General features: G+C 43.8%; 1 protein-coding gene across 4 annotated transcripts; it reads right to left on the bottom strand.

Annotated features, from left to right (window-relative positions):
* Positions 1–64: 64 nt before the first annotated feature.
* Positions 65–15,484, bottom strand: LOC121841082 (histone deacetylase 5-like). 4 transcript variants are annotated; one of them, XR_006080110.1, is made up of 15 exons: positions 14,342–15,484; positions 13,016–13,149; positions 11,073–11,193; positions 9,142–9,191; positions 8,794–8,901; positions 8,508–8,563; positions 8,200–8,287; positions 7,851–8,068; positions 7,567–7,685; positions 7,118–7,251; positions 6,855–6,939; positions 6,550–6,715; positions 6,132–6,334; positions 1,486–1,564; positions 65–1,413 (listed from the first exon to the last, which is right to left on the bottom strand). XR_006080110.1 is itself a non-coding variant. In XM_042307283.1 (13 exons), exons 1-13 carry the CDS (start codon positions 14,442–14,444, stop codon positions 6,295–6,297), a joined length of 1,422 nt encoding a protein of 473 aa, XP_042163217.1. In that variant the 5' UTR covers positions 14,445–15,484; the 3' UTR covers positions 4,053–6,294. The 4 variants fall into 4 exon arrangements, 1 of the variants encoding a protein (XP_042163217.1); XR_006080109.1 differs by having other exon boundaries at positions 65–1,564; XR_006080111.1 differs by lacking the exons at positions 65–1,413; positions 1,486–1,564 and adding an exon at positions 4,053–5,453.
* Positions 15,485–16,673: the final 1,189 nt, after the last annotated feature.

Below are 16,673 nucleotides of genomic sequence, written 5' to 3'. Positions count from 1 at the left end.
CCGATTACCGACTGGGCACTTTCCCTGCAGCCCCCCCATCCCACAACCGACACTGTACATGAAATATGTTTACTCCTCTTTGTATTGGAGCAGTGAATCGCTTTATTGAGTTTCAGACAATTAACAGGCCCACTTTAAAAAATATTTACTCAAATAGGATGTCACAACATTACAATGAGTAATAAAAAAAGGGCTTTAAAATTTACACAAAACCTGAAATAAAACAGTAATCAGACTCAACATTCCCTTTAAGATCCTTGCTAACCCACAAGGTGGCGTTGTGCACAATGCAACTCATGAAAAAAATTCTTAGGGACAGCGATTTTCATCCATAATAGTCACAGTAATAGATTGTTCAAATAGCGTGTATTGCACATGTGTACACATATATGCACTTATACACGTGAGTAGCAATTAGTATAAACACATTTGTATTGTCGCAACAGGAAAGCATTTGAAAGAACACATGACATTAAGGAATGTGCTTTGATCAATTCAAAACGTCTGCATTAGTTATGACCAGAAGAGAGAAAGAATATATTTAAAATATAAAGGTAAAAGACAGTCACATATTTAAACATCCAACCACAGAAAGTGGAGATTGAAACACCAGCGCAGTGGAAGGACAATGTAAGAGACACACTTCTCTTTCCAAAGTCAAAAAATATACAATTACTCTTTGAACCTTGACGATCATAGGTCACTACATACACAACGTATGAAATATCAATAAATATACATTATTTACTGAATAGCAAAATAGTGTGGCAGCAACAATAAAGCTATCTTCAATGGTGGATAAGTCGATATAATTTACAAACTTGGATGTCTTCCAGTATCTGTTTAGACAGAACATATTTGCATGGTTGCCACTTGTAGTAGTTGTTTTGTCTAAGGCAACACACAAAAACATTACTTTATTCAGAGTAGACTTTCTTGATTTGAGTGTTGTTTTTTGCTGCCCCTCCAATATACCCCCAGGAAAAAAGCTCTGACCTCCAAAACACACAGTTCAATTAAAGAAAAAGGGTAATTCTGTCATGCCATCTCACCCACAGGACAGCCCAATAACCCTTATATATGCCATACAAGGTGGAGGTACAAAACTATGCACCAAATCTCAAATGGTCAATGATCTACATCAAAACAGAACAAAACAAGGTCACAGTAGTCACATGTACTGCAAGCACCCCCCACACCATAGCCACATGTAAAAGGAAGTAGGAACTACTGTGTACATTACATATGTGAGTACAGTGGCATCCACCAACAATTTTGCAAGTGTAGAGTGTTTCAATTCCTACCCTGGTGACATGATTGTGACAACACCGTGATTAGAGTTCGTTCAAATGGCGAATGCCTGTTTTTTCTGTGACATCAGGTCACATGTGCTCCGTCTGGAAAGTAGTACCACTGGAGAACAAAGAGCAAACCATGGTCGGTATGACAATGGGGGCTATGACGTTAAAGGGGTAGTTAACTCACCATTCAAAGTTTCAGACCTCGAAGGTGCTCCAATGTCAACATGATTCCAAGTCCCACACCATTGGTTAAGTAGCTCCAGCTGTAACGTGCATTTGGAAAGTAATTAGACGGCATCACCTTTTCCATATTTTGTTACATTACAGCCTTATTATAAAATGGATTAAATAGTCCCCCCCCCCTCAATCTACACACAATACCCCATAATGACAAAGCAAAAACAGGTTCTTAGATTATACATTTTAAAAAACGTAAATCACATTTACATAAGTATTCAGTCCCTTTACTCAGTACTTTATTGAAGCAACTTTGGCAGCAATTACAGTCTTGAGTATTATTGGGTATGACGGTACAAGCTTGGCACACCTGTATTTGGGGAGTTTCTCCCATTCTTCTCTGCAGAGCCTCAAGCTCTGACAGGTTGGATGGGGAGCGTCGCTACACAGCTATTTTCAAGTCTCTCCAGATGTTCGATCGGGTTCAAGTCTAGGCTCTGGCTGGGCCACTCAAGGACATCCATGGACTTGTCCCGAAGCCCCTCCTGCATTGTCTTGGCTGTGTGCTTGGAAGGTGAACCTTCACTCCAGCCTGAGGTCCAGCGCACTCTGGAGCAGGTTTTCATCAAGGATCTCTGTACTTTGTTCTGTTCATCTTTCCCTCGATCCTGACTAGTCTCCCAGTCCCTGCCACTAAAAAACATCCCCCATAGCATGATGCTGCTACCACCACGCTTCACCGTAGGGATGGTGCCAGGTTTCCTCCAGATGTGACGCTTGGCATTCAAGCCAAAGAGTTCAATCTTGGTTTCATCAGACCAGAGAACCTTGTTTGTCATGGTCAGAGTCTTTAGGTGCCTTTGGCAAACTCAAGCGGGCTGTCATTTGCCTTTTACTGAGGAGTGGCTTCCATCTGACCACTACCATAAAGGTCTGATTGGTGGAGTGCTGCAGATATGGTTGTCCTTCTGGAAGGTTCTTCCATCTCCACAGAGGAACTCTGGAACCATCGGTTTCTTGGTCACCTCCCTGACCACGGCCCTTCTCCCCCAATTGCTCAGTCTGGCTGTGCGGCAAGCTCTAGAAAGAGTCTTGGTGGTTCCAAACTTATTCCACTTAAGAATGATGCAGGCCACTGTGTTCTTGGGGACCTTCAAAGCTGAAGAAATTTGTGGGTACCCTTCCCCAGATCTGTGCCTCGACACAATCCGGTCTCAGAGCTCTACGGATAATTCCTTTGATCTCATGGCTTGGTTTTGCTCTGATATACACTGTCAACTGTGGGACCTTATATACACAGGTGTGTGCCTTTCCAAATCATGTCCAATCAATTGAATTTACCACAGGTGGACTCCAATCAAGATGTAGAAACATCAAGGATGATCAATGGAATCAATTTCAAGTCTCATAGCAAAAGGTCTGAATACTTATGTAAATAAGGTGCTGCTGTTTTTATTTGAGATACATTTGCAAAAATTCTAAAAAGACAAGTTTTTGCTTGGTCATCATGTGGTATTGTGTGTAGATTGGTGGGATTTTTTTTTTTTAAATACATTTTTAGAAGGCTGTAACATAAAAAAAAAATCAAGGGGTCTGAATACATCCCGATAGCACTGTATGCTTGAATCCCAAATAAAATGGAAAAGATGATCTGATTTCAACATTTTAGACAGTGCCAGTGTCCAACCTTCCCATTCATTTGGGATTGGAGCATAAAGCTTGATCTACTTGAGATGGACATGGAGTCATATAGACTTCAAATGACAGGGCTGAAAACCTCTAATAAAACTTACATTTTGTATTTAACTAGGCTAGCCCTTTGTGTTTCATATGAAAAAGGGTAACTAGTGAGAGAGTTAGGCGTTGACACCCATTTAACGTTCATGAAACGTCGGCACTGTATAGTTATTACAGTATGTAGATAAGTTCAATATACAGTTGTGTGACAAAGGGACAAAAGTACCTTACGATGGTGAGTGGACAGGTAGAGAATTAAATATATATCATTACAGGGAAAAACTAGAAATAACCTATTCCTTAATGATAGTTTACCTCAATAAAGAGGACAGATGCAGAAGACTTGGTCAGTGTTATGTTACATTGTTTGAAATAAAACAAAATGATCAATGTAGACAAGCTCTGCACCACACATTATCTCCTGAGAGTATGCTGGTTAAAAGAGATTCTCCGGTACTTTTGGATACTTTTTAACCGGTAGTTCTGAAAGTTGTGCCAACGAGCAAAAAGTGTCCCCCAACAATTGTGTATTACGTCACATATGTGCAGATATGTGCACCATGTCATTGATCGCTCTTTCTCCGCTGTAGGTGTACCATGTACATTTCGTAGCTGACGAGGGGCAGAAGCTCATTGGTTTTACTCAAATTGCTAGGGGGCTGGCCCAAGTGGGGGAAAATAAGGAAAATGCCGCAGCACAGCATCCCCCCCAAAAAAGTGGCTTTTAAACTAGGGATTGCGTAGCTAATTGAGGTAAGACAGTAATTCTGCTCATAGATTATGCATGCATGAACTATACATTGACACATCCAGCCCAAAGCCGGAGGTTTAAAAAATACTTAGTAGTCGCCAAAGTTCCGGAGCATGTCTTTAAGGGAGGTGTCGGTTACCATTCTCTAGTAGATATACTTGATTTGTATGAATTCCTCAAGCATGATGATAGATTGGAAAATATATTTTTCAGTGGGACAAAGACATCTTAGTATTTAATTTGTTTGATCATGTGTGTCAAGTACAAACACTTTTCATTTGATTGAGAAATATAAATATTGTTGACAACAACGGAGACCAGATAACACAGCACCTGGACACTAAGTCAAACAAAGGGTTTATGACAGCTGACAAGTGGGCAACAGTTGAGGGATTGGGGTATTGCAGAGTAAACATCTAAAGTGGTGCTTGCTCATGGTTATTTGCCAAATGAGATCAATCCACATGTCACCAAATCACAATTTCTGTTGTCTTTTTTTTGTGTGGAAAAAACAAATGGCACTTAGAAAAAAGGATAAAACATTGATAGCAAATCTAACACGATGTGTGCTTAGGTGGCTTTAACATTGAATGTTTTTTTGTTTTTTTACCCTTCTCAAATGTAATATTCATATCCAATTTGATTAACACTTATTGTCATTATTCGTATACATCTTAGATTAGATTTTTTACAAAATAAAACATTTGTTTACAAAAAAAAAGTGACCAAGTTCAGTCCTTCCCCTCTAAATTAATTGGAAAAACAATGAGTTCGTTATTGAACCGTCTCAAGTTGAGGGGTTTGCTAGAGCAGAACAGGATGCAGTATTTACAAGTGACAGGAAGTGACATAGCAAAGAAAGTTGGTCGTTGTAGCATTCAAATTTCCTCACAATCATACCGTCAGCCGCATATGTACGGGTCGGGATTGATAAAGGACGCAAAAAAAACCTCAGTTGTTAAGGCCACACTGACCTTTGACCTAGAGTATTACACAAACCCAGAAAGAGAGAGGACATAGGATTCTACTCCCATCTCTGCGGAGATAGCTAAAATGGTGCATTCTCTGGAGGAAATTAAGGCATTTTGAAAGAAACAAACAAGCAAACAAATATACAAAACAGACATGAGTGTAACAAGTGTGTGGATTTGTCTTTCTGTCCTGTGTTCTGCTAAGTGGGTGTAGTTGGTGTTAACAGGGATATTTAATATAAAGGCACCAAGTTCTTCTAAAAACGTCTTTCTCCAGTCTCATGACCACCACAAGTCTCCCAGTCGCAGCAGCAAGCGTGAGACAAAAAGTTTATAATCTAAGCATTATTCCACAAAATCCTTCCTTGTCCAATCCATAGCCTTCCATTGCACCAAGCGGTAAATTTGATTCTGGGTATGCATGTGTCCTTTTTTGATAGTCCAAACAAAGTAGAATGGTAAAAACCACCTCAAAATGCATTCTGTCCCATACAAAGTGGAGGGAGCTGAGGCTTCCTGAAAAAGAAAAGAAAAGGCTGTATTGGAGAGATATGTTGTCTCCTTCAGCCAGTAAGTCTCCCTTGGCAGGATCCACAGCTCGACCTCCACAACCACAGCTGATATCGGATACAGTGAAAGGAATATACAGTGTGTAATATATATTATATGTATATATACACACACACACACACACAAATATACATATCATATGTTTGTGTGCTTCTTTGAACAGATTATTGAATAGACGCACGAGAATACCAAACGACAGACAAAATAGGAACAGAGGTACGCATGCTCTGAAAGGAAGAGCATTATTCATTGATACAACCCCATTGTTGTTCCGCTGTTGGGAACTTAGTGTATATAATATAATGCGGGTGTGTTTGAGTGTATTTGTGACTGTTGAAATATTTTTGCTGCTTGTTGGCTTTTTCAGTTCTAATGTTCCTGAAAAGTATAAAGTATGACAAGAAATGTACAAAGCTTCTCGGGCCTCATAGCCGAGGTACCCTCCTGGATCCACTGCCTTCTGCTTACAAAAAAAGATTCAAAGAAAAAAGCAAGACACACAGGCTCCTCAAAAGGTCCTGCCTCTTCCTGCTTTTCCACCAATCACAGATATCCGCCGCTGCCCTCTTTAGGTCTGTGTGTTCCCGCCTCTCCTCTCCCACACACACACTTTAACAAACTCACCTCAGTGAGTTGGAAAGGGAGGCTAGCACAAGTCCATCATTCCTCAGGAAATGGAAAGAGGTGAGGCGAGAGCTGGAAAGAGGAGAGGATGACAGGAGAAGGCTAGTGCCGAAGGACGTGGAGACAAAGGTGTTGCGCTGTCGTGACAACTCCCCATTTCCTCCTACAAGACAGGCTCCTCTTCCATTGGCTCTTCTGTAGACCTGCAGGTACACCAAATAGGAAACGGCATGACAGACATTAGCCTCTTAGTCATGCCAAAATAAAAGCCCTTACCAAAGAAGGTCGTGCAAAGCGTATATGATAAGTCTCAGTGGAACTTCAGGCCCACGGCCTTGTGAATGAATCTGATATCTTAAAAACAGCCATTCCAAAACCACATAAAATCACCAAAAGAGTGAATGGTGCAGGTGTTTACCTGCTGGTCTCCGTGGAGACGGTGGAAGCGGCGGCCTGCTCCGTATCCACGGTAAGCGATGCCATGGCGGTGACCGTGTCGGCCTCGTCCTTCTCTCTCCGCTGGGCATCCATTAAGGACTGGCCCACCGTGGGAGCCAACCTTTGGAGAGAGCTCCAGTGTTTACCTGCAGGGAGAGAAAGATAAGGTAGAGAGAGAGTCGTGTCAGTTTTAAGGGTGACGTGATACACATGACGCGAACACAACTAAGTGCATATGTGCAGGAAAAACACAATGATAAATTTGATTTTAGGGAACTAACTCACTCTGTATCTCGATGACCCTCTCCAGAGAGGCAGCAGCTTTTGGACAGGGCTTCTGTTGCAGGACAGCCTGTGGCAGGGGGTCCAACTGACAGAGAGCGTGAGACAGAGTGTGCAAGAGAGAGTGTAGAGGGAGGGAGAGAGAGAGAGATTGACAGATTGGGATGTAAAAACAAAGAATTTCCTCTGAACAATTACATCCATCTCTACATATAGTGTATGTGACATCACGCCACTCTCCCCTCCTATAGCAGATGATGTCATACCTCATCGCCGAGCAGGGCCGCCACGCAGGACTCTGAGGCATCACAGATGGCCGTGAGGTCGTGACCTCCTTCTAGCGCCAGGACCACACGTCCCCCTGCCAGCTTCATCAGCTGCTTGGTGAGGTGGCTGAAACCTGAGGATGGTTCAACACTGTATTGACCCTGTACTGAGTATAATCGGACTAAATCATGAATTGATGTAAATAGGAGAGGTCTGCACGGGAATTTTAGTTTTGTGCAGGTTTATTAAGTAAAGGCCCCTTATGATAGGAAATAATTGACATACTTCAATATTCCTATGGAGTCTGGCTTTTCTTCTAGTGGTTAAGTACTATTCTACCAGCAGGGTGTAGTAGTGTATATACAATTAGCTGGAGGACCCTCCTATAAAAGCACAAACTATGGAAAAGGCTTGGCAGAAAAATGTTCAAGAGTAATGTTCAACTTACATTTAGCAGTGACGTTGTATCCTCCCAGAGGGGACTGGTGGCCCTCCACGGCATCAAACCCAGCGGACACTAGGACCACGTCAGGGGAGAACTCGTTGGCTATGGGCATCACCACCGTCCTGTTTAACAGACAAGATGGAGAACGACATTTTCATTTCTTACGTTTCCAGACCATCTGCAAGAACTAAGCAGTGTGCTAAATAAGCAGAGCCTGTTCATATGAATGAAAGATCAGTGCCAATGTTGCTGCTCGTTCAGCTAATGACCAACAACCGTCTGTTCACCTGAAGGCAGTCAGGTACTCCACGTCACCCATGGGCGGTTCTACGCCCCCTGTCCAAGCGATGTTTGTGTTGAAGCCAACACCAGGTCCAACCCCCACCTCTTCAGGAGCCCCACTGCCGGGGAAGAAGTTTCCATCGTCGTAGCGATGCATGGAAATGTAAAGTACATTGGGGTCGTTGTAAAAAGCCTGCTGTGTCCCGTTACCATGGTGAATGTCCTGGACACAGAGAATGGATATGTGAATAATAATACATGACCTGCATTGATCACATAACGTATGGTATATATTTTGGTATCATGACAACACTAGCACATAAAGGGCATCGCTAACATATGACCCCAACTCACCCAGTCCACGATGAGGATCTTGCTCACTCCTAGTTTCTGCTGTAGCAGCTTGGCTGTGATGGCCACTGAGTTGAAGAAGCAGAAGCCCCTGCAGACAGACACAAAAGATGTCCATTTTTCTTTTATCAGCAGAAACAGGGAGATTGTTGAAGGGCACTGCCCAGTAGCTACTCAAAAGAGACGTTTGTACCAATTATTGTATCAACCATCACACAGGCCACGTCTCTATGGAACTGAAACCAACTCCCTTGAAGCCCCTAGCCACTCCCCTGCCCTGGCTCTACCCATGATTCCCTGGGTGTACTCACATGGCAGTGGATTCCTCAGCGTGATGGCCTGGTGGACGCACCACGGCAAAACCGTTCTGAAACGGAGAGGAGAGAGAGAAACAGTTTGTGAGAATGTTGAGTAGGCCTATCCATCATCAAAATCAAGTGCTTATTGATCAGGGTACTACAGTGTCCACCCATGAACAAACCCACAGGGTATAGTACATAATTATTACATATTGTTTGTTTTAAATTAAGGTGAAAGGTTGCCCCTTACAACTTTCAATCAAACAGTAGTGGAACGGAGAGAGGCTGGTAATGTTACCTTCAGTTCCCCGGCGGCCACTTTGAAAGCCAGCTCGATGACGCAGCCAACAGCCATTCTGACAGCGCCTGAGGAGTGCATCTCGTTCCACACAGTGTCACTGTCCACCTGCAGAGGGCAATAGAGAACACACTCATCCCCACCCTGCTACTGTTCTTTTAAACACTGATAACATGATGACACTTCTGTAGGTGATGTAATGCTCAGCTTTGTGCTGCTTATGTTGAATGAATATCCTACAATTAAACTGCATGACTTTCTGATACTGTATTATTGAATCTCTACCTCTAAATAAAATGCAAATGTAACTCCATTATAAATGGATAGATGGATAGATCGAACACTCACCCCAATGCCTCCACAGGGCAACACAGCATACATCTTCTGACTGATTGGACCTTAAGGAGCCAATCAGGGAACAAATATTAGGTTGTAGTTTAAACAAGTTAAACACTATTTAGCTATATTTCAACATTTTATCACACACCTTTTAGCCTTCCAAGCAGGGAGTTCTTTTCCCAAGATGCTCGGGATACAGTGCATTTGGAAAGTATTCAGACACCGACTTTTTCAACATTTTGTTAAAGCCTAATTCTAAAATGGATTAAAATCTTTTTTTTCCTTTATCAAGCTACACAGAATACCCCCAATGACATTTTTGAAAATGTATTTTAAAAAACCATCACGTTTACATAAGTATTCAAACCCTTTACTTAGTTGAAGCACCTTTGTCAACGATTACAGTATGACGCTACAAGCTTGGCACACCTGTATTTGGGGAGTTTCTCCCATTCTTCTCTTCAGATCCTCAAGCTCTGTCAAGCTCTGTCAGGTCGGATGGGGAATGTCGCTGCACAGCTATTGTCAGGTCTCTCCAGAGATGTTCGATCGGGTTCAAGTTCGGGCTCTGGCTGGGCCACTCAAGGACATTCAGAGACTTGTCCCAAAGTCACTGCGGCGTTATCTTGGTGGTGTGCTTAGGGTCGTTGTCCTGTTGGAAGGTGAACCATCACCCCAGTCTGAGATCCTGAGCAGGTTTTCATCAAATGATCTCTCTGTACTTCACTCCATTCATCCTTCATCATGTGCCTTTTACTGAAGAGGCGCTTCAGTCTGGCCTCTCTACCATAAAGGCCTGATTGGTGGAGTGCTGATTGGACATGTGGGGTGCTGCAGAGATGGTTGTCCTTCTGGAAGTTTCTCCCATCTCCACAGAAGAACTCTGGAGCTCTGTCAGAGTGACCATCGGGTTCTTGGTCACCTCCCTGACCAAGGCCCTTCTTCGCCGATTGCTCAGTTTGGCCGGCTCTAGAAGAGTCTTGGTGGTTCCAAACTTCTTCCATTTAAGAATGATGCAGGCCACTGTTCTCTTGGGGACCTTCAATGCTGCAGACATTTTTTGGTACCCTTCCCCAGATGTGTGCCTCGACACAATCCTCTTGGAGCTTCCTTCGACCTCATGGCTTGGCTTTTGCTGACATACACTGTCAAATATGGGACCTTATATAGACAGGTGTGTGCCTTTCCAAATTATGTCCAATCAATTGAATTTACCACAGGTGGACTCTGTCCAAGTTGTAGAAACATCAAGGATGATCAATGGAAACAGGATGCACCTGAGCTCAATTGAGAATTCATAGCAAAGGCTCTGAATACTTATGTAAACAAGGTATCTTTTTTTATACATTTGCAAACATTTCCTTATGGAGTATTGTGTGTAGATTGATGAAAAGCTTTTAAAATCCATTTTAGAATATGGCTGTAACATAGCATATTGTGGAATAAGTCAAGGGGTCTGAATACTTTCCGAATGCACTGTATAATTGTTTTTTTTACCATCGATGTCTGCAAGTCCTGTTCTGCTCAGCACCGCACAGAGTGAACTCACTTTGAAGTGTGTGTGTGTGTGTAGTCGACGGCTCAGTCACTGCAGTGCTGTTTTGCAGCTGATCCAGTCATCCCCCCCCTCCCTCCTCTTCTATGAGACCCAGCCTAGCTATGAGTCACCCAGACGGGGGTGGACGGGCGTCTGGGGCCCTTTCCCCTCGACCAGCAGGTCTAAAAATACACCCCCTGCGCCTGTCAGGGGAGCTAAGCCTTCAAACAATCCACCTGACTGCGTGTGAGTGTGTGGGTGGATGGAGGGGAGGGGCAGTCACTACTTTCAAGGATGCTTGGGGCAAATCTTGTTTCCACCATTCGAGCAAAATGGCTAGGGAAACACACACACACACAAATATATTTGAGGAGCAAAGACATGAAGAGATGAGGTTAGGCACCTAAGAGCTTCTTGCTGTCTAGTTTCTGTCTGTTGAGGGGACTGGTGCCATACAGCAGGGTGTGGTATTCTGAATGCACAGTCTGGATCTCATCCAACGTGGCCTTCCTCCCCCGAATCCTCTGTACACGGTAAAGGAAAACGCACGTAGCACACAATACATCAATTTCATTCAGTGTTGTGTTGTATTGCTAATTGGGACGTGATTTTTAAAATTAACTTGAACTAATAATGGACAAAGCTCATTCTCATTTCCACAAAAACAGTGGGGAGAACAAGTATTTGATAAAAGGAAACACTGCCGATTTTGCAGGTTATCATAGGTACACTTCAACTGTGAGAGACAGAATCTAAAACAAAACTCCAGAAAACCACATTGTATGCTTTTAAGAAATTAATTTGCATTTTATTGCATGACATAAGTATTTGATACATCAGAAAAGCAGAACTTAATATTTGGTACAGAAACCTTTGTGTGCAATTACAGAGATCATACGTTTCCTGTAGTTCTTGACCAGGTTTGCACACACTGCAACAGGGATTTTGGCCAACTCCTCCATACAGACCTTCTCCAGATCCTTCAGGTTTCGGGGCTGTCGCTGGGCAATACGGACTTTCACCTCCCTCCAAAGATTTTCTATTGGGTTCAGGTCTGAGACTGGCTAGGCCACTCCAGGACCTTGAGATGCTTCTTACGGAGCCACTCCTTAGTTGCCCTGGCTGTGTGTTTCAGGTCGTTGTCATGCTGGAAGACCCAGCCACGACCCATCTTCAATGCTCTTCCTGAGGGAAGGAGGTTGTTGGCCAAGATCTCGCATTACATGGCTCCATCCATCCTCTCCTCAATACGGTGCAGTCGTCCTGTCCCCTTTGCAGAAAAGCATCCCTAAAGAATGATGTTTCCACCTCCATGCTTCACGGTTGGGATGGTGTTCTTGGGGTTGTACTCATCCTTCTTCCTCCAAACACAGCGAGTGGAGTTTAGACCAAAATGCTCTATTTTTGTCTCATCAGACCACATGACCTTCTCCCATTCCTCCTCTGGATCATCCAGATGGTCATTGGCAAACGTCAGACGGGCCTGAACATGCGCTGGCTTGAGCAGGGGGACCTTGTGTGCACTGCAGGATTTTAATCCATGACGGCGTAGTGTGTTACTAATGGTTTTCTTTGAGACTGTGGTCCCAGCTCTCTTCAGGTCATTGACCAGGTCCTGCCGTGTAGTTCCGGGCTGATCCCTCACCTTCCTCATGATCATTGATGCCCCACGAGGTGAGATCTTGCATGGAGCCCCAAACAGAGTGTGATTAACCGTCATCTTGAACTTCTTCCATTTTCTAATAATTGCGCCAACAGTTGTTGCCTTCTCACCAAGCTGCTTGCCTATTGTCCTGTAGCCCATCCCAGCCTTGTGCAGGTCTACAATTTTATCCCTGATGTCTTTACACAGCCTTCTGGTATTGGCCATTGTGGAGAGGTTGGAGTCTGTTTGACTGAGTGTGTGGACAGGTGTCTTTTATACAGGTAACGAGTTCAAACAGGTGCAGTTAATACAGGTAATGAGTGGAGAACAGGCGGACTTCTTAAAGAAAACCTAACAGGTCTGTGAGAGCTGGAATTCTTACTGGTTGCTAGGTGATCAAATACTTATGCAATAAGTCATGCAATATAATGCTAATTAATTACTTAAAAATCATACAAATGTGATTTTCTGGATTTTTGTTTTAGATTCCATCTCTCAGAGTTGAAGTGTACCTAAGATAAAAAATGACAGACATCTACATGCTTTGTAAGTAGGAAAACCTGCAAAATCGGCAGTGTATCAAATACTTGTTCTCCCCACTGTAGCTACCACTCTTGTTTAAGTTACTGAGAGAAATTCTCTTTGGAAATATGGAACGGAGCTGGTCGCCATTCTAGCTGTAGTGTGCAGGGAGCCCTCACCTCACAGCGGCCCAGAAGCCCAGTCTCCTGCAACCGGGACCACACACTCTGGATGCGGCCGGCGTGCTCTGGGTGGATGTGGGTGTTCCCACACATACACTGGTGCTTCAGCATAAAGGTGTCGTACACCAACCCTGAGATGATGGGAGAGAAAGAGTGCAAGAGAAAGATGGAAAAAAGGGATGGCGTGAGTGAGATGGAGAGAGAGAAAGATAAGGGAAAGAAATAGAGAGATAGATGGAAAGGAGAAAATGTAGCTTTTCAAGGCAGGAAGAAGACCAACCACAGGGCAACCTCTTCAACTTCTCTCTCAGAACAAATGGTGACCACACTGCTCATAACCCCATTACCCAGCAGGTCAGAGCATAATAAGACCATCTCTAATGGCTTTTTCATGTTAGGACTGTTGGAGATGTTAATGATTCCATGGTGGAGGATGGCTCAATGTCATCCTGCCATCCTGGTTTCATCAGATCCAACCCTGCAGGCTCTCGCTATTATTATTTTCTCTGCTGAAATAATTACACCCAGGCAGGCTGCTTGCCTCAGCCCTTATTGAACTCACTTAGTACACAGGTTCCTAAACTTTTCACTCAGGGGGGCCTTCCAGCATTGGGGAACATACCGTGCCCCCCTGCATGTGCACACAACCATGTCTATTTAAAGCTTATTTCCTGCAATTCTACACATTCTGCTATTGGTTGCAAAGACAATTTCAGTTTTAAAGCTATTTTTTTGGGCAATTGTATTCAATTTTCCATGTCTAATGAGTATTCGTGATATTTGAGTGACTAAAACAATTAAAATAATATGGCCTAAAAAAACATTAGCCGACATGGGCTAGTTGATCTGGACATTTCTGACAAGTTATACATAGCTCTAAGGTATGCATTGACTGACATGACAAGAGGAACTAATGATACACCACCCAATTTCCAAATTGCACCTTGTGCATTGTACTATTACAACTTTCAAGAGTAAGTTGAAAGCCGGACTGAGTACCTGCCGACCCCTCGCCACGCCCCACAGTTTGGGAACCACTGACTTAGTCAACACATCCCATCCTGCAAGGCCATTTGATCATGGACTGGCTAGGGGAGTGTTTGTTTTCTGAAAGTGTATTTTCTAAGGCCAATGGCTTTCGTTAGAGTTTAATGGGGATTCATTGCCACATTCATTGCTACATAAGCTCTACTATCTATCACTATAACAAAAAAAAATAGAGATTCAGATCGCTAAGTTGAGTCAGTTTCCTTCATATTGTTCAATGGGTCCTGATCATCTCACTTTTTATGTCATCTGTTCCAAAAACCAAAAGAAGCGTACCTGTAGTGAAGAGGTGCTTGATGGGGACCTCACCCATGGGAGCCCCCTTGATGCTGGCAGTGGCAGGGGAGGACTGGGCCCTCCCCAGAGGTCTGTGGGGCATGCCCGAAATGGACAGGGACGCCTGGAACACATTGAGCTGTTGCAGGTGATGCTGGTCGGAAAATCAGGGACAAAATAACACATTTTTAATACCAACTAAAGCTTTGAATGTCTTTCATCATGAGACACTGCCTGGACTTCAGTGTGAGGGGATGGACTTAGTAAATAAAATCAGCTCTGTGGCTTTCATCATTTACATCAGATAGAAATACTGCAACCTTGAGAAGTGACATTTCACAATAGCTGCAAACTGAATCTGCCACCTCAGGCCAATGGATCGAGGGGAAAATGGGAGGGAGGTGGAGCTAAATTAAGCCAGTTATAGACTAAATATGGGCCCTGGGTAGAAACCCAAAAGGCAAACATATCCCCATACGAGCCTCAAAAGGCAGGGCAGGACAAGGACCAAGCCTTCCCAACAGCCAAAAGACTACTCTGACAATTCCCCAGCTGTAAACAGTGGCTGAGCTAACGGGGCTCTGCTTTCTGTCAATGGGAGAAGCACTACACATCCAGACAGGAGCTGTGTGAGCTCTAGGAAAAAACTAATGCGACAGATGCTCCTAACAGAGATCAAATGACAAGGTTCATGGTTCTTACGCATCTTTTTTTTTTTTAAACTGCGGATGGTTTGTTTCAAGACCTTGAGATGGGAGCTGAGTTTACACTCGCAGACACACACAGGTCCGGCAGGCCCACACCTTGCTAACCTCTTTTTAAACGAGAGATCCTAAGGCAATGCGGGCTCTCTTATGCGTCTCTCTCAATGTCTTTTCTCTTTCCATTGCACAGGGCGGCTCAGATCCATTTGTATTCAAGGCACCACAGCAGACAAGTAGAGCAGAGTCAGAGGGAAAAAAGTTCAGCGGGGAGGCAGGGTGTGTGTGTGCAGGGAGGGGGGGGGGCCCTTCCGTGTCACTGACTCGAATGCCAAAATAGTTTGAGGTTGTTGTCTCTACAGAATGACTGCATACACCCCTGCTCCCTCCCTCCCTATGCCCCCCATACCCTAAAAACTCCTCTATCCCCCTAGCCCGTCACAACAGAAATAGTACTGCAGCAGCATAGCTCCCTGGTGAGAGGTGAATTGGTGTAAAGTGCAGGGGGAAAAGGGGGAGAAAATGGCTGGTATGGTGAAGAGAGGGGGGGAGAAGAGAAGAGTGAGGGTGGGAGGGAGGGAGGGAGGGAGGGAGGGAGGGAGGGAGGGAGAGGGGAATGATTCACCAAGGAGAGATGAGTCACAGATGAGTCCATTCACTGAAATGAAGAAAAAAAAAGCAGCAAGGGCAGGGGAGGGAGGGTGTGTGAGCGCGCGTTGTGGGGAGAAGACGCAGCCTGAATTCTGATGCTTTTCTCTCCTCTGATATTTTTTCTCAATGGTGTGTGGGAGTAGGAGAGAGAGGTTTATTTTATAATCTCCCTCTCTGCATTGGATCTTCCTCCCTCCAACGCACAAACAGCATTTCTTAGAGGACCGTGACTACAAAACATGTCCATTCTTTCCCCCCCTCTTTTTAACATTACGTATTAATTGCTGTTAATGACCATAATTTAAAGCCAAATATGGTAACCAACAGCAACATAGCCAACTGTGGCCAATTACTGTATTATATTATAATGTTTAGGTCCTCAAAAGAGTATGAGGTGATGATGAGGATCCAAATGCATGTCATCAACTACTGAGTAGAGTAGCTCTGTCTCGGGCAATGACAGCTAAACCCAAATTCAATCCATCTTGGTGATATATATATATATATATATATATATATATATATATATTTTTTAAAATAGGCCACTTGCCCTTTTGCAACTTTTGCTTCACAACTTTTAACTGGAGCTGCTTATCCTCTTGGTAATTTGTGAAAGAACTGCAGGCGCATTCATTCTCGAGAGCTTGTTCCTTTATTTCCTGCTAAGTGCAATGGATGACTCACAGGTGGGTGGGAATTAAGGCTCTCGCTCTTCTGTAGGGAGCTATGACGACGATGCCTCGCACAGCGCAGCCACTCTGCCCTCCGAGAGGGGACACCCTTTTCTAAATCACCAGGCCCCCGTAAAATTCAACCCATCACTCGAACTCGGTGTGAACCACAATCTATGTAGCCACATCGCTAATGATGACGTTCCTACCGTTTCAACTGCATAGCCTTTGCTACTGATCTTTTGGTAGGTCATTTCTGCAATCTACAACCCTCCCTGGAGTGATTAGTCATTCTAGACAGTTTCAAGT

The sequence above is a fragment of the Oncorhynchus tshawytscha genome, linkage group LG27 (genome assembly GCF_018296145.1).
Source record: "Oncorhynchus tshawytscha isolate Ot180627B linkage group LG27, Otsh_v2.0, whole genome shotgun sequence".
Classification (NCBI taxonomy): Eukaryota; Metazoa; Chordata; class Actinopteri; order Salmoniformes; family Salmonidae; genus Oncorhynchus; species Oncorhynchus tshawytscha.
Note: the sequence above shows the minus strand (reverse complement) of the source record. Positions and strands in the feature narration are given on the sequence as shown.

Excerpts from the sequence above, each read along its gene's own strand:
- LOC121841082 (XM_042307283.1), bottom strand. The coding sequence starts at position 14,444 with ATGCCCCACAGACCTCTGGGGAGGGCCCAGTCCTCCCCTGCCACTGCC. Across the intron at positions 8,902-9,141 it reads TGCCCTGTGGAGGCATTGGG|GTGGACAGTGACACTGTGTG; the intron begins GTGAGTGTTCGA and ends TGCCCTCTGCAG. Across the intron at positions 6,335-6,549 it reads GTCTCCACGGAGACCAGCAG|GTCTACAGAAGAGCCAATGG; the intron begins GTAAACACCTGC and ends GTGTACCTGCAG.